This window comes from Nicotiana attenuata, chromosome 1, assembly GCF_001879085.1.
Source record: "Nicotiana attenuata strain UT chromosome 1, NIATTr2, whole genome shotgun sequence".
NCBI classification, from domain to species: domain Eukaryota; kingdom Viridiplantae; phylum Streptophyta; class Magnoliopsida; order Solanales; family Solanaceae; genus Nicotiana; species Nicotiana attenuata.
In genome coordinates, this window is record NC_031989.1 from 52,029,180 (window position 1) to 52,051,853 (window position 22,674).

General features: G+C 35.7%; 5 protein-coding genes across 5 annotated transcripts; 4 read left to right on the top strand and 1 right to left on the bottom strand.

Moving 5' to 3' along the window:
• On the bottom strand, positions 239-938 carry LOC109241007 (non-specific lipid-transfer protein A-like). Its single transcript, XM_019407716.1, has 2 exons — positions 527-938; positions 239-418 (listed from the first exon to the last, which is right to left on the bottom strand). Exons 1-2 carry the CDS (start codon positions 862-864, stop codon positions 409-411), a joined length of 348 nt encoding a protein of 115 aa, XP_019263261.1. The 5' UTR covers positions 865-938; the 3' UTR covers positions 239-408.
• On the top strand, positions 2,497-3,224 carry LOC109241015 (non-specific lipid-transfer protein A-like). The gene is made up of 2 exons (XM_019407724.1): positions 2,497-2,994; positions 3,076-3,224. The coding sequence occupies exons 1-2, from the start codon at positions 2,657-2,659 to the stop codon at positions 3,083-3,085; spliced, it is 348 nt and encodes a 115-aa protein (XP_019263269.1). The 5' UTR covers positions 2,497-2,656; the 3' UTR covers positions 3,086-3,224.
• Positions 4,876-6,111, top strand: LOC109241023 (non-specific lipid-transfer protein A-like). The gene is made up of 2 exons (XM_019407734.1): positions 4,876-5,517; positions 5,626-6,111. The coding sequence occupies exons 1-2, from the start codon at positions 5,093-5,095 to the stop codon at positions 5,633-5,635; spliced, it is 435 nt and encodes a 144-aa protein (XP_019263279.1). The 5' UTR covers positions 4,876-5,092; the 3' UTR covers positions 5,636-6,111.
• LOC109241032 (non-specific lipid-transfer protein A-like) lies at positions 8,718-9,533 on the top strand. The gene is made up of 2 exons (XM_019407743.1): positions 8,718-9,206; positions 9,328-9,533. Exons 1-2 carry the CDS (start codon positions 8,872-8,874, stop codon positions 9,335-9,337), a joined length of 345 nt encoding a protein of 114 aa, XP_019263288.1. The 5' UTR covers positions 8,718-8,871; the 3' UTR covers positions 9,338-9,533.
• On the top strand, positions 19,960-20,734 carry LOC109241040 (non-specific lipid-transfer protein A-like). Its single transcript, XM_019407751.1, has 2 exons — positions 19,960-20,384; positions 20,479-20,734. The coding sequence occupies exons 1-2, from the start codon at positions 20,047-20,049 to the stop codon at positions 20,486-20,488; spliced, it is 348 nt and encodes a 115-aa protein (XP_019263296.1). The 5' UTR covers positions 19,960-20,046; the 3' UTR covers positions 20,489-20,734.

Here is a 22,674-nt window from a genome sequence, read left to right on the forward strand (position 1 = left end):
TCCTCACTAAATTTAGAGAGGGACATCAGCTAGTCTTTGCACATTTCAATTGTTCCTACTTTATATGCGTGTTTAACTTCATGAAGTCGCAATGCAGTCCACGCCTTTCATCCATTTTAGGACTGAATATATAACAGGATATATATAGAGAGAGAGAGAGAATGCCACGGAAGAAACAGATATCTTATTGGTTAGGATACAGAGTAATACTTCTACCTGATTGATTAATATTATGAAGTTGGAAGTGCTGAAATGCTACAAGCTGTGAAGTTTGGTAAGGCTTTAATTTGATCATTACAAGCAGTAGTTCTCTCATCACTTGGACTATTATTTGAAAAAAGATAGAACAAAATATGAAGTCATCCTCTCTTTATTCCTTCCACACCATCATCATCAATGACCTCAATCTCAGTTGATCCTGCAAATGGATGATAATAATATAACCAGTCAGAACTCAAAAGTGAATGTAGTTAAAGAATCACATGAAAGGTGAAAATTATCTTGAAAAGCAGAAAATAAATCTTACAGGTCACAGTTGACGGTCTTAGAAACAGTAATGTCCAATGTTACACCACACTTGGTAGGGAGAGCCTGGGCAGCGTCTTCCTTCAAATTTGCATACCTGTTGGCAGCAGCCTTGACACAGTTACATGCAGCCCTCTTGTCAGCAGTGTTTTGAACCATACCTTCTAACGCCTTCACACTATTACAGCAAGCTGCATTTGGATCACCACCCTGAGTAAGGTAAGGGATACAAGGTGCTAAAGAAGCATCCACTTGACCACAAGTAAGAGCCTGCCCTGGCTCAACCATGAACTGAATCATGGCCAATACTGCAATTGCTGAAATAATGATTCCCTTCATCTTTCTTGTCTGTGGAAGATATATTGAGTTACAAAATTCAAGTTGTATGTTTTTCTAAACTCTCTGAATTGGTATGATGTTTGAAGCAGGCTGTGGTAGGCATATATATATAGGACTCTCCTGAGATGAGTGCAAACAAATAAGTAAACAGAATGTTGTTTGGGAATAGGTCAGAGCTGTCACACTAATTTGGCTTTTTCTTGATCTTGGTATGTCATTCATAGGGAAACAATTTTCCACAGTTTCTTTCTCCTTATAGTTTTTTCGTAACATATATAGATCGATATATCTTCTCTTTATTGGTCAATTCTGACTCTAGCCTGATTATGTATTTGAGATAGCTGGGTCGATTGAGACTAGTTTTCCTGGAGTAGATACTCATATCATCACTGAGCTGGAGCAGAAGTCATCTTAAAGTTAATGGTTTAAAATATTCTTCAGAATTTGGTTTTGATTAGATTCAATGGAATTTCATTAGGCATAATAAATAAAATTGAGATAGTTTTGTCAATGATTATGTATATTTATTTTCCAGTAACTAGCCAAAGACTATGAAACCTGGTCCGAATTGACAACTTAATTGTTGTGAGAGCTTCGACAAGGAAAAGAAATGGCAATAGGTAGATTAATAGCCTAGGACCTTAGTAAAATAGCTTTGATTCCTTAACTAATTAAAGCAGGAGAAGGGTAATCTGTGTAATCTTTTTGGGATCTCTAAATATACATAATGAGTCAATGACCTAACTGTAAAAACTTAACCGCACCCCTTAAGTATACACTATTCTAACTTGCTATATACCTTTGTACACTGATTGGTTCTAACACAACCAGTTTCAAGGAGTGCAGTCTAAAATGAACACTTAAATTATCAGACCTTACATAAAAAAAATTAATGGGTATGGCTGGTTCAGCATTTCTATCCTGGAAAAAATGTCTCTTTGTTTAAGGCCGCTCTGTAAATAATGATCTCACCTGATAAAGCTAACATTAATTTTTTATATACTTTGGAATTACTTTTGTGTTTCAGGTCATGTAATATAAGAATTGATGAGATGAAACGAAATCATCTCTTTTTATCTCTGTCCTGATTTATACATCTTGTTATATATGCACATTTCAACAGTCTCTCTTACATTTTATTGTTATAGCCGCCCCCGACTTGCTTGGGATTGAGGAGTTGTAGTAGCTGTTGCTGTTAATCTTTCTTTGAAGGAATCTCTTAGCTGATAGGGCACCTATTATTGACCAATTTCATCAGTCCAAAAATTGGTACGAGCAAACGAAAGAGAGATTTATTCACTAAGTTCAGTTCGTGAACTCGATATATTAGTGGAACAAGCAGAGAATTGACAGGTTCAGTTTTGATAAACGTTTTTCAGAACTCCAAACACAATTTTAGTCTTTCAGTGTACCACCAGAGTAGAAGAAATTCACATATTGCAGAAGTAGTTCTTTGCACTTTGTATTGCCTAAAAGTAAAGAGTTTTGATTCACCAAGAAATCAACAGAAGTGATGGAACCACCAACAAGTTGATAAATGAAGGGAACAGTAACAGTTTCAACGGCTTGCACTAAACAGTGTGTGGCAGACGTGCATTAAAAAAAGCAAAAGGAGCCAAAATAGAATAACAGATAATACTCAAGCAAGAAACCACTCAAAACAGTGAAGCAATCATAACTACTAGTCTACTACTATAAATACACCCTCTGTACTTAGCTTCTAATATCCCCAAAAAAAAGGAGCTAAAGAAGCGAACAAGCCTAACCTTGAAATATTCCACACACAAGAAAGATGAAGGGTATCATCATTTCAGTGATTGCAGTGTTGGTCATGATTCAGCTCATGGTTGAGCCAGGACAGGCTCTTACCTGTGGTCAAGTGGATGCTTCTTTAGCACCTTGTATCCCTTACCTTACTCAGGGTGGCGAACCTGGAACTGCGTGTTGTAACGGAGTGAAAGCCTTGAAAGTTATGGCTCAATCTATAGTTGACAGAAGGACAGCCTGCAATTGTGTCAAGGCTGCTGCCAACCGATATGCAAATCTGAAGGATGATGCTGCTCAGGCTCTCCCTAGCAAATGTGGTGTTACAATGGATATTCCCGTCTCTCGTACCATCAACTGTGACATGTAAGATTATCATCATATAATTATACATCTCAATTAGAGTTATTGCACATTCTGATTTGTTTTTTTTTTTTTTTTTTGCAGAATCAACTGAAATGATTCAATGCAGCCAGAAATGTGCCAGGCTGATCATGCTAGAAATACATGGAACCAAGTTTTACGTTATCTACTTAATTTGATGTATAAGATGCTTTGAGATATTATAATAATACAATACAATACTCTCTTTTATCCTTCTCTCTGGACAATTATGCCAATGTGCATTTCATATTGCAGAGTCAATAAAAGCATATATAACTGTATGAGCTACATATGTTACTTTGGAAAGACAAAAAGTGTTCTGCAATATCGACAGGCATCTAGTTCAATGCCTTATGTTTAACTTCTATATGCTTACAAGAGGTTGTTTCCACGGCTCGAACCCGTGACCTCCTGGTCACATGGCAGCAACTTTACCAGTTACGTCAAGGCTCCCCTTCAAAGAAATGGAAATTCCAAACTAATATAAAATTCTTCCTTAATCACAAAAACATCACCGAGCTAACAGCTAACATCAGATGCAACTGTTTTTGTCGTCCACTTATTTTCTCATAAACATCAACTTAAAGTATAGGATGAAAAGGACAGAATGAGGTATCAGTCATAAATGATCTCAGAACAATTTCTTTCTAAAATCGCACTATTTCACGAATTAATAATTTATTATATAAACATTACTAATTTTTTAGTTCTCATCACTATTTTGTAATGCTTACTGGCTCTAACCATAAGGAATTCCAGTTTCAACCTAATAATAAACTAAACAAAGTCAAATGCTAAGTTTCCTAAATAATTTTATTATTTCAATATCAAACTATCTAATCCACAAAGGTTAAAATGATTTCCTCCTCAAAACTATATTTATTTAAAAGAATTTGATAAGACACCTGAAAGTAAACCTTGAACCTGAAAGTAATCTATGCAAAAAGTAGTTTTTTTTACTAAGCGAATTCAGTTGAACTCTCTTTGCACAACGTGGATCCATCGAAGTTAACCTTTTTCCTATATAATCTAATTCCAATTATCCAGATGAATATCTGACACGCACATTTATAATGGAAATGATAAAGACTAAGTTATTCTAGTTATAAAGACTAGTTTTGTAAAGGAGCTCAAAACTATTACCAAAATGTGAGAATCTCAGGGGGAAAAAAAAAGAATAACAATAAGAAAGGGTAAGAGGAGCTCTAACAGCACCTCCTTGTACTACTCAGACATTAGAGAATGTTACACCTATCCTCTCGGTTGTTGTAATAGTTTCCAAAGGGGTTTAAAAGGACTTGGGATGCTTCTCCCTATTGCCTTACAGCTTTGGATGGTTGTTATGTATCGTTTCATAATGTATTGTATCGTATCGTATCGTTTTGATGTATACAATTTTTTGGATAAATTGTATTGTTTGCCGTCGTTTCATGATGTCATGCACCAACAACATGAATAATAAACTTGCAATATTATTATGAAAAAATAAGCTACGACGTAGAATTATTATATAAAATGGTAGGGTAAAAGATAAAAAATAACTATTAAATAATAAAGAAAGACAAGATGAGAGGAAAAAATAAGGTAACAACGCTACCACAACAAATCGGTCGTTCAGTAAGATTATAATAATCAGTAATCACTATTACATTAGACCATATTCAGGCCATGTTACTTTCAACTGCTGTACAGAGTTAGGACAACATCCTTATGTCTAGCTGTTGAGAGTGGCAATTTGAAATAGGGATCTTAACTATTGTCAAATTTTGGAGGACAGAGGCATCTTATTAATATCAACCTAACATTTTTTTTTATTAAGGAAATGCCTGGAAGTGTAATTTTCTGCAATCAATGAGGATAAGATTCTTCAGTTCATATACATGCCCAGAACACAGCACAACTGCAGGAAACATCACAGCTGCAAGGGAAACTGTTTTGATCCCATCACTTTCTTCTTCTAATTGTTTATCAATGACATAAGTAAGGGAAAAGGCCAAAATCGTGTAACAAATTTTACATAAGCCATTAACTGACCTTTCTTTTATTAGCCATCTTGAGAATACTATATATATCCCCTTCTATGCCTTCAACTATACCAGTCCACAGGGAGAACCAAGAAAAGAAAACTAGTAATCCAAAAACTTCAAGTTTCCAACAGAAAGCGAATATGAAGGGAATCATCATTTCAGCAATTGCAGTGTTGGCCATGATTCAGTTCATGGTTGAGCCAGGGCAGGCTCTTACTTGTGGTCAAGTGGATGCTTCTTTAGCACCTTGTATTCCCTACCTTACTCAGGGTGGTGATCCAAATGCAGCTTGCTGTAGTGGTGTGAAAGCGTTAGAAGGTATGGCTCAAAACACTGCTGACAAGAGGGCTGCATGTAATTGTGTCAAGGCTGCAGCCAACCGGTATGCAAACTTGAAGGAAGACGCTGCCCAGGCTCTCCCTACCAAGTGTGGTGTAACATTGGACATAACTGTTTCTAAGAGCGTCAACTGTGACCTGTAAGATTTATTTTCTGCTTTTCAAGATAATTTTCAGTTTTAATGTCATTCTTCAACTACATTCACTTTTGAGTCCTGACTGGTTATATTATTATCAACCATTTGCAGGATCAACTGAAATTGAGGTCATTGATGATGAAGGTGTGGAAGGAATAAAAAGAGGAAGACTCACCGACTTCATATTTTGTTCTATTTTTTTTTTCAAATAATAGTCTTAAGTGATGAGAGAAATACTGCTTGTAATGATCAAAGCTTTACCGAGCATAAAGTGTTTCTGCAATTTCCCAAGATTATTGAACTGTGACAAGGACAATTTGATAGTTTATTTTGGCTTCATCATCTTTCAAAAGATTGATCATTTACTCTATCTATGTCCCTCGTCCTATGAAGTATTCATCCCTAAAAGGGAAGCACTAACCTGGAATCTTCTATTAAATTTAGTAAAATTGGAACATGATCTGTATGAATCTGGTACATGCAATCAAATAGCATAAAATTGTTCAAGCCAGAATTGGATGTATTCCTCCTAGTTAAGCTAGTATCATTCAGGCTCCATTTGCAGAAATTTGATAGTCCATTTATTTTGGTTAGAAGAGAGAAAAAGAAAAAACTCCTGATCAGTTGCAATTCAATTTATGGAATATAACCTTAACTTTTAGCAACTTCCTTCCTATATAACTTTGGTGCTACATATCATCAAGAGTACAATGCCAGGAAATATCTGTCAAAGTGGATCTAGAGAACTTGGCAAAAAGACTAAGCTCACACTCCATATTCTTATCAAGATAACTCCTATTTATTCCTCCTATTCTAACTTGTATTTTGCTTCCAAAGCTGAACTGTCAGGATCCTATGGACTGGACCATTCATTTTCTTGGATCGCCATGATTCATGAGCTTCTATAATAGGCCTGGTTCCAAATTCCGTTTTCCTTTACATCATCCATCTTTTCTGAGAAAACTAACACTAACAGTAGGAAAGCAGTAGGGATGCAACATTATATCCTTCATAAATTACTAATTACCTCTCTGTTCCCCTTCCCTTTCCCAGGGATTTGCATGCTGCAGTGACCAGTATTAATGATGAAATGAATTCTTGTGAGAACATCAATTGTACCTCTTTTTAGAATTCTTGGGGATAAGTATAAAGGAATAGAAAATTCATCACCGGTAAAGGATGAAAAAGAAACATCATTTCAAGTCGATTTTTAAGGTTTCTTAGTAGTACGATACATAACAATCACCTAGTTAAATAAACTGATATATCATCAGATGATTGGATTAAATTATCCCCCATGAACCTCCCCTAGAAAAATAAGTGATCCAAGAACTCAAAAACATTACTGCAGATTACCAGCTATGTTGCGCGGACTCTCCAAAATGTAGCCGCACCCGTGTCGGATCCTTAAAAATGCACTACTCTTGGAGGATCCGACACGTATCCTGCCACATTTTTCGGAGAGTCCGAGCAACATAGATTACCAGTATATGTCAGCAGTAGATTCTATTATTTAACTTCTATTAGATTTTGATGACATAAAATGTATTAAGATGACATTGACATCATATACTTAATTACTAGGTATTTTTACGAGTTTCTCTTCAGGTTTAATAGTAATAATGGATATTTATTTCGGAAAATCTGAATTTTGCTAGTGATGCCAAAGAAATTGTAGTCAAGTCCTTATGCCGGTGTGCATTATCATCAAGATCTCTTTTTTTTTCCATCATCCTAGAGTGATTATCAAATTCTTGAATATTTCTCTCTTACAGATATCTTCATGTAATTCACACCTAGCAACATAAAGCAGAGATTTTAGCACCCATGGCAGAATTTACTCATTTGGTCAGACTTTATCCAAGTCGACCAACTCCTGAGGGTAAAGAAAATATTGACTGAACTTGCATGCATAAGTATGTTGAAAGTTTGAATAAACATGTGTTGACAAAAGAAGATAGGAAAAAAACTATCCACCCTGGGACCTATAGTCAGATAACGGCAAACTTGCACTGTTTGTTCTAAACTAAGTAAACAATGTAGTACTAGTCAAAACACAAATAGCACCAGATAAGTTTTCAAGAATATCCATTTATACAGTCCTCTTTCTCAATCTGTTTGTACAACTATGTTGAAGGGACTGGTTTTGCATTAAGTAGGAAAAGAAACAGTATCATTCACACAGAGAAATGACAATTATCCATGTTCATTTTTTCAGTGGCACTGAAACTACATCTCTGTTACATCAGTTCTCATCACTCCCAAAAATTCCTACTTGAGTGACTGAGTGGTTCTAAGCTGTATGGCAGATTTGTTTAAAAAGGACTAATTTTTTTAGTTCTTTTTCCTTTTGTTTAAAGAGGACTAATAGTCTTTTGATTCACCCGGGGTGTGGGGAGGGGGTAATAGTTCCCATGCCGACCCCTTGAATCAGAACAATCACTGATCAACTAAGTCGTTTTTATCATTAGATGTCTTAATTCTGCTCCTATGTTCATTATCAAAAATTCTGCTCCAATGTTGTCGCTGCTATATATTCTACTCATGCATCAAAGTGTGATCATCTGCTTGGGAAAAACATTTATATTCTTTTACAAATCATTTTGGAAGCTTTCTTGTTTCTTTACAAATGATATGCTAAGAAAACCAGCCAAGTTATGCACAAAATTATTGAAGCTCGAGGACATATTCCACCGAATACGATGGTTTTCTTTAAAGTCTGATCCAAGCTAACTAATTTAAGGCTCAAATGCATTAAATGAATTTGAGTTCATCTAATCCAATTCAAAGACTTAGTTTGTATATAAAAGCTCACAAGGAAATGATGATCAAAATAGCTACTTGATGCAGTCAGTAAAAAAATAAGGAATAAATTGATACATCAATTTGTAAGTTATATATTAAAAAACATGCATGGTTTACCTTTTTTATTTTTAATACTGGCACACAAAACAGAGATGTGTGATGTGTATTTCGCAGATGACCATTTAAGTCTGGAAAGAAAGAAAGTGGTTTCTGATGCAAAAGAGATAAGGTTTGTTGAATTCTTTTATCTCTAAGCACCACCAGTAGAGAAAGATGAAGCATCATCAATACCAGCAAATAACCGTCATAACACGTAAGACTATTTGTTCCTTTCTTCTGAACAAATCAGGAAATGACATAACAAGGAAACAAAAATCCGAAAAGAGATAACTGATATTACCACAGCAAAGAACAACTTACTTTTCTTAGAACCTATCATATTCCTATATATACCCTCCTAAGACACTGCTAGTCATCAACAAGGCCAATCAAGAATACAGAGAAAAACACCTGCCTTAAAACTATCCTTTTTCTTACACAAAAACTGAAAAGATGAAGGGAATCATCATTGCCATTGCAGTGCTGGCCATGATTCAGGTCATGTTTGAGCCAGGACAAGCTCTTACCTGTGGTCAAGTGGACGCTTCTTTAGCACCATGTATCCCTTACCTCACTCAGGGTGGTGATCCAAGTTCAGCTTGCTGCAGTGGGGTGAAAAGCCTAAACGAATTGGCTCAAACCACAGCTGACAAAAGGACAGCTTGCAATTGTGTCAAGGCTGCTGCTAATAGGTACGCGAACCTCAAAGACGATGCAGCTCAAGCTCTTCCCACCAAGTGTGGTGTCACTATGGATACCCCTGTCTCCAGAACTGTTAACTGTGATATGTAAGTTACTCTTCTTATGCATTTAGATTTTAGATAAAAGTTCAATTCACTATTAAAAAATTTCTTCTCTGACTTAAAATCTTTTTCTGCTTTTCCTTTTCCTTTTCCTTTCTATGGACAGCATCAATTAAAAGACAGGAGGAAAACAAAGAGCATCTGCAAGAAAATAAAAAAGGATGACTTCTCAGTGAATCCTTATATTTCTTTTTGCCTATATTGTATTTCTTCTCTTGTAGCGTAAAATAATGGTTCTGGACTCAGTGACATTGGAGAACCATTTTTCAGTACTCTAAGCTTTATCAAGTTATTCAAGCTTTCTGATGCCAACACCGAGTATAGTAAGAGCAATTTAATTTTCACGCTTTTTATGCTTCTTTTTCGACTAGTCATCACTTAAAAGCGGCAAAAATGGAAAACCAATGACCCGTATAAACGTTAAGACGCAAGAATGCACATCTTGATATACACCAAAAAGAAAGAAAAATAACTAAAAGAAAACAAGAAAAGAAGTCCCCAGCAAACTAACGGAGACCAGAGTTCAACTTGTGATGAACAACCGCTAATTATTTCCTCATGGCCAATTAATGAAATCATTAGTAGAATCGCAAGAGGTCAGAAATAATCTTAACCGTTATTCTGTAGCAGATAATTTATCCCCAAAGGAGTACAATGAACAAATTGAACAAGAACTGGTTGAGCAAGAAACAAAGGAAAAATCACGACTTGATGATCAATAACTTCTATTATCAGAAAGGCCCCACTTTTTGTGAGTCGTTATCACACATTTCTATATTTTGCAAAATTAATATGTTTGAAATAACCAACTGCAAGACGATAAATAAGTGAGGAAGATTACCAGGCACCGAAGCACTTGTCGCCATTGCTGAGGTAACTTCGCGACCTTGGTAAAGAGCCTGTTTGGATTGGCTTAAAAAAAATGTGCTTAAAAGCACTTTTTAAGTGCTGGAACTTGTTTTATAAATAAGCTGTTTGGATAAAAGTGCTGAAACTGAAAAAAAGTTATTAAAGTGTTTGGTAAACAAGTGCTGTTAAGTACTTTTTCTTTTAAAATGATTGAAATATCCTTAAAGCTGATAATACCAAAAATAAGCTTATTATTACAAGTTTTAAATGCTAAATTTATTCCTATACAAATTAATTTTTGTCTAGTTGTCGTAAAATTCTCAATGATTTGATAAAATTATTTTAATATATAAAAATTATTTATAAAATAACATATAATAATAATTTGACTAAAATAGCCACTTCACCAATGGCATATAATAATAACTTAACTAGTTTACCACTGGAAAACGAGTTCTCGTGATGTTTATTAAAAAAAGCGTGACGGGGAAGGGAGCACCACTGGAAAAGAAAGAAAGGAAAGGAAAAAGAGGGGAAAATAATGAATGAAAGAGTAACTAAAGGAGTAAAAGGAAAAGAGAGGAAAGTTATGGAAGAAGAGGAAGAAGAAAGCAGAGGCTGGAGACGCGAGAAAAGAGAAAGATAGCATGTTTTAGGTTTTTTACCGAGGGGTAATTTCGGGATTAAGAAAAATTATAAGGGATAAGAATGTAATATACTTGGTCAAAGCAATATGGCTTTTAAGCCAATTTAAAAAAAGTTGGGTTTACCCAACTTATTGGTTTTGGCTTTTTTTAAGCAGCTTTTAACTTTTCTTAAGCTCTTTTTGTGGTTGCCAAACACTTCCATAAGATAAAAAGTGCTTAAAAGCTGGTTTGACCAGCTTTTAAGCCCATCCAAACAGGCTAAAATTTTGTTCCAGAATTTATTCTGAGGTATGCGTCCTCTAAACATCAAAATAAAATAAAGGTGGATAAATGTTGTACTTAATTAATTTCCTCTAATTGGGTGCGCAACGGCCGGTTCACCCTTAATACTACCTCCATTTCATATTAAATGAGTTACTTTCATTTTTAGTCTATTCCAAAATAAATGACGCATTTCTAAATTTGAAAATAATTCAACTTTAAACTCCTCATTTTACCCATTTTGCCCTTAATGAAAACATTTTATAACCACACAAAAGTCATGGCCCCACAAAGCTTTACCCCTTAAGCTTTTAAGACCACAAATTTTAAAAGTCTTTCTTTTTTTCCTTAAACTCCGTGCCGAGTCAAACTACCTCATTTAATTTGAAATGGAGGGTGTAATATTTTTTAATTCACCAAAATCTTTTTTCCAAAATAACTTATTTAACTTTTTCTTCATATTCTATATTTGTTGTTCTTCCTTTTCTTTATGAATAAACTTTTTAATTTATAATCTTTTATAAAGTATTTAAGGGTATTTTAGTCATTTTAATAATAGAACGGCTTATCAGCACTTGTCATTAAGCTTTTTCAAAAACTTCAGCAGAAGATGCTGAAGTTATTTAGTTCATTTGTAAAAACTTCAGCACTATATAAGCTGAAGTTTTTGAAAAAGCTTTCTAACATACTAGATAAATAATCAGATTACCAACAGTATCTAAATCATAAATTTTGGAAACAATAAACGTGAAAAGAACAGAATTATCATTGTCTACTAACTTACGTACGTGGAAATATTCACAAATTATTGTCTACTAACTTACGTAATTATTTATAATTTATTTTTAAATAATCTGATAAACATATTTATGGCAATCATCCCATGAACTGAAGTTTTATAGCAGCACCAACAGCAGCAGAAGAAAGAAGAAGAAGAAAACGAAGGAGGAGAAGGAGGAGGAGAAAGGGGGCTGAAGTTGTTTAAAAAGTGAGTACAAGTTAAAAAAATTTAAAAAATGAGTATAGATTGGTCGCCCCGTGCAATTTTTACAACTTATACTCTCTCTAAGCCCATGATATTAGTGGGCACGAATATACATAGGGGGACACAAGTGGTAAATTAATTAGAGCAATACAGCTACGTATAACCTTTGTCCCATTCGTGATCCAAACATTTTGTTAACAATAGTGTTCTGGTTCGAAAGATGTTTAACGAAAAACGAAAAGAGATGAAGCAGAATGTTAAATCCGATTCCACAAATTTCTTGTGTCTCCTTAAGGAATTATAACCCTCCCACAGTTGCCAAGGATTATGGGTTACTTCCTCCTAGGATAGAACGGAAAAACATTTCTGTGATAGTGACAATACAAATCACAGAATTCCAACGAACTCAAGGATACGCTGCAAATCACACGACTTACTGTTTTGTTTTGATGAAAACGATGCAGTAATTTAGTTAGGAAGAAGGAGAGTTTTGAGAGTGATGTCTGAAAAAAACTGAGTACTGAAATGAGGCAAAGCCTTTGGAATTTATAGGCCAATAATTCTGCCTAAACAGATGCGAACAGACCTGTTCAGGAATGGAGTTAGGGCATGTCTATTAACAGACACGACTGTTGGAAAGAAGAACGTTGGGTTAACAGACACGGCTAAAAAATAATAATAATAATAGGAGGAAACTGTCAATTAATTAAAATTAATTAATTAAGATTAGGTCCAAAAATTAATCTTATCGATCGATCATTTGACCAAATCCAAATCCAAATCCAAGCCGAGCGACGACGACGGCGCGAGGGGTTTCCCTTCTTGTCAACCTTTTGAGAGGTAGAGAATGTGTTTCTCAATATAAACACATATTGGATGGTTTCCCCATCCAATGTGGGACAATCCACTTTGCAAGACTTAATGAATTTGAATTTTTTATTTCCCTCCAAAAATTATTTCCTCCATTTCCATTTCACTCCACTTAATTTAAGACAATTCATGTCTTAAAATTCCAACAATCCCCCACATGAATGGGGAATGGCCTAAAAGAAGAGGATATGCATAAAAACTATGTGATTTGCATAGGATTAGCTGCATTTGGATAAGTAGGTTTCCCTTTGAAATTTCCATAGTGAACTTATATCGGATATACTTGGTCAGTAGGTAGATTTGATATCTTTGAATCGTCGAGCTTTGGTGTATATCTAGACAACATAAGTCACACAATTAACCCTTAAACGTCTTTGGTTCTCATTGTTGTGTTCGTTTCAGTCATGAACACCTCCTGGTTTCATAAGTGTATAGAGAATTTGGCCTTGCTAACTTCTCCTTGAAGCGGCTTACACTTCACACTTACATAGGTGATTTCTAAGCTGTAACCCCGGAGATTAAATTTTTTGATAATTCCTGTATCAGAATTAGATAATCATTAAAAAGCTTTAACCGCTTTATCCTTGTTCCCTAACATTGTCCTTTCATGAGAATGGATCACAGAGTTTTATTTTGACAATGTTCCACTGTCTTTCATAACTTTGTTTGATCTCCTTGAACCTAAATCTCGGGATCTCCAGTCTTCTAGGTAGAGTTACCGTTATGATTGACTTTCCATCACAGACCCATTCCCTTTGTTGTGAACTCAACTGCCTCTCTAGTAAGGCCTTTTGTAAGCGGATCCGACACATTTTCCTTTGACTTTATGAAGTCAATTGAAATGATTCCTCTAGAGATCAGTTGTTTAACGGTTTTATGTCTTCATCTTATATGACGACTCTTACCGTTATACATAACATTCTTTGCCCTTCCTATAGTTGATTGACTATCGCAGTGAATGCAAATAGGTGTCAGCGGTTTGGGCCAAAACGGAATATCTTCCGAAAAATTCCGAAGCCATTCAGCTTCTTCACCGGCTTTGTCTAAAGCTATGAACTCAGCCTCCATCGTTGAGCGAGCTATACAAGTTTGTTTGGATGATTTCCAAGACATAACTCCTTCTCCAAGAGTGGAAATGTATCCACTTGTGGATTTTGAGTCATGTGAGCCGGTGATCCAATTTGCATCACAATATCCTTCAACTACCACTGGGTATTTGTTGAATTGCAACGCATAATCTTGAGTATATTCTAGATATTCCAAGACACGTTTCATTGCCATCAAATGAGTTTGATCTGGATTATGCGTGTACCGACTCAACTTACTGATAGCACATGCTATATCGGGCCGTGTGCAATTCATGATATACATTAAACATCCCAAAACCCGAGCATAATCTAGTTGAGACTAGCTCCCGCCTTTGTTCTTCTTTAATGGAAGATTCACATCAATAGGAGTTTTTGAACCTCTAAAATTTAAGTGCTTGAATCTTTCAAGAACTGATTTGATATAATGAGATTGTGATAGTGCAAGACCTTGAGGAGTTCTATGGATCTTTATTCCCAAGATTACATCAGCAACTCCTATGTCTTTCATATCAAATTTCCTGCTTAACATATGCTTTGTGGCATTAATGTTAGCAATGTCATTACTCATTATCAATATATCGTCTACATATAGACAAACAATGACTATATGATTTGGATTGTCTTTTATGTAAACACATTTATCACACTCATTGATCTTAAAGCCATTTGACAACATTGTGTCATCAAATTTTGCATGCCATTGTTTAGGTGCTTGTTTTAGTCCATAAAGAGACTTAACAAGTTTACAAACTTTCTTTTCCTTTCCTGGAACCACAAACCCTTCAGGTTGTTCCATATAGATTTCTTCTTCTAAATCTCCATTTAAGAAAGCTGTTTTCACATCCATTTGATGTATTACAAGGCCATATACCGCGGCTAAAGCAATTAACATCCGAATGGATGTAATTCTTGTTACCGGCGAGTATGTATCAAAGTAGTCAAGACCTTCCTTTTGTCTAAAGCCTTTGACTACAAGTCTTGCCTTATACTTGTCAATAGTGCCGTCTGCTTTCATCTTCCTTTTGAAAATCCATTTAGAACCTAAAGGTTTATTTCCAGGAGGAAGATCAACTAACTCCCATATGGTTGTCCAAAATGGATTGTATCTCACTATTGACAGCTTCTTTCCAATATGGTGCTTCAGAAGAAGACATAGTCTCCTTAAACGTTTGAAGCTCATTTTCTAGTAGAAAGGTTAAGAAATCTGGACCAAATGATGTAGACTTCCTTTGACGTTTGCTACGTCTTGGATTCTCTTCATTATGCATCTCATTATTTGTTTCTTTCCGTGGACGTTTATTCCTTGGAATAGATGTCTCATCTTCAATTTTATATGGAAATATATGCTCAAAAAATTCAGCATTATTTGATTCCATTACTGTATTCACTTGAATTTCTGGATTTTCTGATTTGTGAACCAGAAAACGATATGCTTTACTATTTGTTGCATATCCTATAAATACACAATCCACAGTTTTGGGTCCTATTTTAACTCTTTTGGGTTTAGGAACTTGAACCTTTGCCAAGCACCCCCACACTTTGAAATATTTCAAGTTAGGACTTCTTCCTTTCCATTTTTCATATGGTATGGATTGCGTTTTGCTATGGGGAATTCGATTAAGAATTCTGTTTGCTGTTAGAACAACTTCCCCCCACAAGTTCTGTGGTAACCCAGAAGTTATCAATAAAGCATTCATCATCTCCTTAAGAGTTCTATTCTTTCTTTCTGCAATCCCGTTGGATTGTGGTGAGTAGGGGGCAGTTGTTTGGTGTATGATACCATACTCCAAACATATTTCTTCAAATGGTGATTCATACTCACCTCCCCTATCACTTCTTATCATTTTTATTTTACTATTTAATTGAGTCTCAACTTCATTCTTATATTGCTTAAATGCATCTATTGCCTCATCCTTACTATTTAACAAGTATACATAACAATATCTTGTACTATCGTCAATAAAAGTTATGAAATACTTTTTCCCACCGCGAGATGGTATTGACTTCATATCACAAATATCAGTGTGAATTAAGTCCAAAGGATTTGAATTCCTTTCAACTGACTTAAAAGGATGCTTAGCATACTTAGACTCCACACATATTTGACACTTTGTATTTTCACAATTAAACTTAGGCAATATTTCCAAATTGATCATTTTTCGCAATGTCTTGAAGTTAACATGACCTAAACGGGAATGCCATAAAGAATTAGACTCAAGCAAATAAGAAGAAGATTCAACTTTATTCATATCAATAGCTATTACATTCAGTTTGAAAAGGCCCTTATTTAGGTAGCCTTTTCCTACATACAATTCATTCTTAGTTATTACAATCTTGTCTGAAACAAAAACGCACTTAAACCCGTTTTTAACGAGAAGTGCAACACTAACTAAGTTCTTCCTAATTTCTGGAACATGGAGTACATTATTTAAAGTAACTACTTTGCCAGACGTCATCTTCAAGCAAATCTTCCCATAGCCTTCAATCTTCGCAGTTGCGGAGTTGCCCATGAAGATGGTCTCGTCTGGACCTGCAGAATCATAAGAAGTAAATAACCCTTTGTTAGCACAAACATGTCGTGTAGCTCCTGAATCAATCCACCATTCCTTTGAGTTTCCTACCAAGTTACATTCAGAGAGCATAGCACACAAGTTTTCCACATCATTGTTCTTTTCAACAATGTTTGCTTGTTGGGTTTTCTTATCCTTCTTTGGAGCACGACATTCTGCAATCTTGTGCCCATATTTCCCACAATTGTGGCAGTTGCCTTTGAACTTCTTCTTAGGCGGATTCTGCTTTGGCCCAGACGGCTTCTTCCTTTTCTTGCTATTAGTTGGTGCCTCTTCAACAATGTTTGCACCAGCAATGGAAGAACTTGCACGAGACTTCTTTTCTGCTGCTTTGTTATCTTCTTCTATCCTTATGCGCACCACAAGATCTTCAAGTGTCATCTCCTTGCGTTTGTGCTTTAGTTGATTTTTCGAAGTCCTTCCACAATGGAGGCAATTTTTTCATAAATGCCGCCACTTGAAAGGCTTCATTGATCACCAAGCCCTCTGCAAGCATATCATGAACCAGCACTTGCAACTCCTGAACTTGAGAGATAATAGACTTGCTGTCCACCATTTTAAAATCTAGAAACTTGGCAGCAACAAACTTCTTAAAACCAGCATCTTCAGTTTTGTACTTTTTCTCAAGAGCGTACCACAACTCTTTCGAAGTTTTACAAACACTAAAGACACTGTACAAACTATCTTCTAAACCATTTAGAACATAATTTCTACAAAGGAAGTCAGAATGTTTCCAAGCCTCAGTTACCAGAAATTTCTCGTTGTCAGGAGTGCCTTCAGCCATAACAGGTTCGTTCATTGATAAACCTTTGCAGACTGAGGGTTGTCAGATAGAAGAACATCTTCTGCTGCCAACGTTTGAAATCAACCCCGGTAAATTTACCGGGTTTTTCAGCCTTCCCAATTGTTGGTGCAGGGGCAACGTTTGGTGCAGCAGGCTGAGCAGAACCAATTTGTTCTGTCCCAGCGTTAGCAGAAACAGCATCACTCGTTCCGTTCGTCATTTTTTTTTTTGGAAAAACAACACAAACCAAAGTTAGCAATCTGGTGAAGTTATAATCTTCAAACCGACTACTACAAAACAATTTTAAACAATACAAACGAAATTAGCAATCTGGTGAAGTTTTTAATCTTCAAACCGATTACTACAAACCAATTTTACTTGATGAAGTTTTTATTACTTCAAAACCAAGCAAAATCAGAACACTGTTACTAAAAACAAATTATAATTCCTTAAGCTTGTTAACAATAGTGTTCTGGTTCGAAAGATGTTTAACGAAAAACGAAAAGAGATGAAGCAGAATGTTAAATCCGATTCCATAAATTTCTTGTGTCTCCTTAAGGAATTATAACCCTCCCACAGTTGACAAGGATTATGGGTTACTTCATCCCAGGATAGAACGGAAAAACGTTTCTGTGATAGTGGCAATACAAATCACAGAATTCCAACGAACTCAAAGATACGCTGCAAATCACACGACTTACTGTTTTGTTTTGATGAAAACGATGCAGTAATTTAGTTAGGAAGAAGGAGAGATTTGAGAGTGATGTCTGAAAAAAACTGAGTACTGAAATGAGGCAAAGCCTCTGGAATTTATAGGCCAATGATTCTGCCTAAACAGATGCGAACAGGCCTGTTCAGGAATGGAGTTAGGGCATGTCTATTAACAGACACGACTGTTGGAAAGAAGAACGTTGGGTTAACAGACACGGCTAAAAAATAATAATAATAGGAGGAATCTGTCAATTAATTAAAATTAATTAATTAAGATTAGGTCCAAAAATTAATCTTATCGATCGATCATTTGACCAAATCCAAATCCAAGCCGAGCGACGACGACGACGCGAGGGGTTTCCCTTCTTGTCAACCTTTTGAGAGGTAGAGAATGTGTTTCTCAATATAAACACATATTGGATGGTTTCCCCATCCAATGTGGGACAATCCACTTTGCAAGACTTAATGAATTTGAATTTTTTATTTCCCTCCAAAAATTATTTCCTCCATTTCCATTTCACTCCACTTAATTTAATACAATTCATGTCTTTAAATTCCAACACATTTGACTTCAAATTATTGTGAATAGGTAAAGTAAAGCTAGCTTGATAGTCTCAACAGTGCATTCTTCACTGTAATTGGCGTGTTTTTCAGGAAGGTAATAATATTGTGCTTAAACAAACATGATTTGCCTTTCTTTAATATAATTGACTCACATAGAACAGAGCTATGTGTTTACCTCAAAAATACGAGTAACAATTAAATTTGATTTGTGATTTTAAAGATATGTGATTTAGTTCAATACTAATTAATGATCAAGAAATATGAGGTAGAAGTGAAAGAAATAGGTGAATCAAACCAATGTTACTCAGCAATGGTGACCTCGAGCTTAGTGACCTCGAGATGAATTAGGAACTATAAAATAAGAACAGTAAGAAGAAAGGACAATTCTGATGAACAGTAAGCGAATGATTGTATGATGTTACAAATGATTGGGGTCCCCTTTATATAATAGGAGAACTCTAAATAAGGTACATTTCTATTTACAGTAAGGAATATTATTGGTGCAGCTGTCTAACCGCCTAGTACAGAATCGTACAATCCTATTCCGAGATTTGCGCCATGATCTTGGGTGACGTGGCAGGAATCTAGCTCACTCTGTTACAAATCCATAACGGTACAATTTTGGGGTCGAGCATACTTAACTTCGGTATTCCTCGCACTCCTATCTTCGGACATTGCATTCTGTCCTCGAGCTCGAGTCTAGTCTGTCGACCTCGAACTCGAGCTTACTTGAAATCGGACCTAAGGCGATCCCTCGAGCCTGGGAAATCGGGCATGCCTGATTTCGACCATATACACTATGTATTTCGGAGATGACTAATTAAGGCTGCCAAATAAAGAAGCTAGACGATAAAGTTTGTTGAATTGTTTCATCCCAAAGCACCTACACTAAAGAATAGGTGAAACATATGCGCTTTTGTCACGTCAGCATCATTTTGGAATCGATTTTTCTTTATTCTCGCACACCTCAAGGAGTATATGCACAACGTCGCAAAGGTAAGGTTATCAAATTGTCAAGTCCACAGGTAATTAAGACTAATAAAGTTCAAGTGTGTGCGGAATAATCAATTCCAAATTTAGGGGATACTGGGGTATTATTATGCCAATCTTTTTTATTTCTTGCTTTCCTTCTGCAACAAATCAGAAATAACAAGGAACAAAACAGCTGATATAACATAGTAACAAACATTACCAAAACCAAGGATATTACCACTAGTAGAGAAAGATGCATCATCAATACCTGCAAATAACCATCATAACATGTAAGTCTATTTGTTCCTTTCTTCTGCAACAAATCAGGAAATGACATAACACGGAAACAAAAATCCAAAAAGAGATAACTGATATTACCACAGCAAAAAACAAACTTACTTTTCTTAGCACTTATCATATTCCTATATATACCACCCTCTTAAGACACTGGCTAGCTATCAACAAGGCCAATCAAGATTTCATCACTTTGCACCTCAAAACCATCGAAAAAAACTGAAGCAAAGATGAAGGGAATCGTCATTTCAGTCATTGCAGTGTTGGCTATGATTCAGCTGATGTTCGAGCCGGGACAAGCTCTCACTTGTGTTCAAGTGGACGCTTCTTTAGCACCATGTATCCCTTACCTTACTCAGGGCGGTGATCCGAGTGCAGCTTGCTGCAGTGGGGTGAAAAGCCTAACAGGATTGGCTCAAACCACAGCTGACAAAAAGGAAGCTTGCAACTGTGTCAAGGCTGCTGCTAACCGGTATGCAAATCTTAAAGACGATGCAGCTCAAGCTCTTCCCACCAAGTGTGGTGTCACTATGGATATTCCTGTCTCCAGAAATGTTAACTGTGATATGTAAGTTACTCTTTTTATGCATTTAGATACAAGTTTCACTTCAAAATTGTCTCTCTTTTACTGACTTAATATTCTTTTCCTACTTTTGGTGCAGCATCAGTTAAAAGACAGGAGGAGCAATGATCATCTGCCAGAAAATAAAGAATTGGATGACTTCTCAGTGAATCCTTTAATTTGTAGCATTTCGTTTGCCTTTGTTGTACTTTTCTTGTATCTGTAAAATAATGGTATCTGATAGCCATAGCCTGTGATCAGAGAACCAATTTTCAGTGCTTGAAGCTTTATCAAGCTTTATGTAGTTCCAAAAGTAAGCACAGTAGCAATTATGTTTATGTTCCTTGACACTTCTATTCCTTTGTTTAATTTATATGATGTGTTTAACTAGGTATGAAATATAAGAAAGAAATAAAGTTATTGCACATACCAAAGGTACATTAGGACTTATGGTGTTAAATATGTCATGATAATTTTGTAGCTATTAGTTGCGCGTGGATCTTGTCTAAATGAGTTAAAAGTTTTTAAAAAACTATATAATTAATATTTTGTATAAAATCATGTTTTAACTATAAAATAAAGATAGAGTCCTCAAAATGAAGAACATTAAAATTCTATATAACTATCTCAATAAGGGGAAAAACTGCTACACAGAAGTCCTCAATCATGGTCAATATATTGAGAGAGAAAAAACACCAATCAATATACAAAGACTAAACTATATATACTAATTTACCTTGATTAAATGATAAATTAAAGTGAAAATAGTATTAATTAACTATAATTTGGTAATATTATTGAATAAAAAGACATCTGTCATAAATAAAATATGTGTCATAATATTGCAAAGTATTGAAAGGGAAAGGGGAGCTGTTCTTCTAGCTAAGAATGAGAAAGCAGACAGAAAGAGAGAGAAGAGAGTTCTAGAAAATTTGGACTCTATTATTTTCATCTATCTTTACACGTGTGTAGCTACTTGTATATATATCATTTTACTAACTATTTCTGACAATACATATAACTATCTATTAACACTAAACTAATTCTAATCAATTATGTACAACTAACATTGCTAATGTACAATTCTATACTGCACATGTTGATTTCAATACTTCCCCTCAAGTTGGGTGATGAAAATATTTATCATACCCGACTTGCAAACCATTTCACTGTGCAGGTGCTTCCCAATTGCCTTGGTCAATATGTCTGTTATCTGATCCTTGCTTGGCACATGTGAAGTCTTTATCATCCCTGTTTGCAGTTTTTCTCTAATAAAATGACAGTCAATTTCTACATACTTTGTATGTTCATGATACATAGGATTGGATGCAATCTGCAGTGCTGCTTTATTGTCACAGTACAACTCCATGGGCAAATCAACTTTCACACCCAATTCTTCAAGCAATCCTTGTATCCATATCAGCTACAGTTGTGTCCATACTCCTGTATTCTGCCTCTGCAGAGCTCCTTGAGATTGTACTCTACTTCTTGGATTTCCAGGAATTATTGAATCTTCAAGTTTTATGCAATAGCCTGTTACTGATTTTCTAGTCGATGTGCATGATGCCTAATCAACATCACAAAATGCAATGACTTTGCCACTCTGTTTTCTACTCATTAGCAGACCTTGCCCTGGACAGTCTTTCACATATCTTACTACTCTTAGGGTTGCATCATAAAGAGATTGCTTTGGTGCATTCATGAACTGGCTTAGCGTCTGAGCTGCAAAATAAATATATGGTCTTGTGATTGCCAAATATAGAAGTCTGCCAGTTATTCTCTGGTAAACCCTTCTGTCCTCAAGTTCAGGGTCATCCTCTTGCATCCCAAACAATTTGTCATATTCCACACTTGTTAGCTTCACATTTTGATCCAACGGGATTGTAACTGGTTTTCCTCCTCCTAGGCCACATTCTGAGATAAGCTCTAGAGCATACTTGCTCTAATTCATGACAATGCCTCTGTGTGATCTTGCAAACTCAATACCAAGGAAAAAATTGAGCTCCCCCAAATCTTTCATCTTGAAATTACAGTTCAGTATCTTCTTAGCATCTTGTATTAGACCACTATCACTCCCTATGGTTAAGAGATCATCTATATACACCAATATGATTACTATATCCCTACCACTCCTTTTGGTAAACAAAGAATAGTCCAGTTTACATTGGCTAAACCCAGAATCTACAAGAGCTAAAGTCAGTTTCAGGTTCCATTGCTTGTTGGTCTGTTTTAAACCATACAGGGACTTGAGTAGTCTACACACTCTAGTCTCCCCCTGACTGCCAAAGCCTTGTGG

Bases quoted from the DNA above. Each gene is read 5' to 3' on its own strand.
- LOC109241040 (XM_019407751.1), top strand. From the start codon at position 20,047: ATGAAGGGAATCGTCATTTCAGTCATTGCAGTGTTGGCTATGATTCAG.
- LOC109241032 (XM_019407743.1), top strand. From the start codon at position 8,872: ATGAAGGGAATCATCATTGCCATTGCAGTGCTGGCCATGATTCAGGTC.
- LOC109241007 (XM_019407716.1), bottom strand. From the start codon at position 864: ATGAAGGGAATCATTATTTCAGCAATTGCAGTATTGGCCATGATTCAG.
- LOC109241015 (XM_019407724.1), top strand. From the start codon at position 2,657: ATGAAGGGTATCATCATTTCAGTGATTGCAGTGTTGGTCATGATTCAG.
- LOC109241023 (XM_019407734.1), top strand. From the start codon at position 5,093: ATGCCTTCAACTATACCAGTCCACAGGGAGAACCAAGAAAAGAAAACT.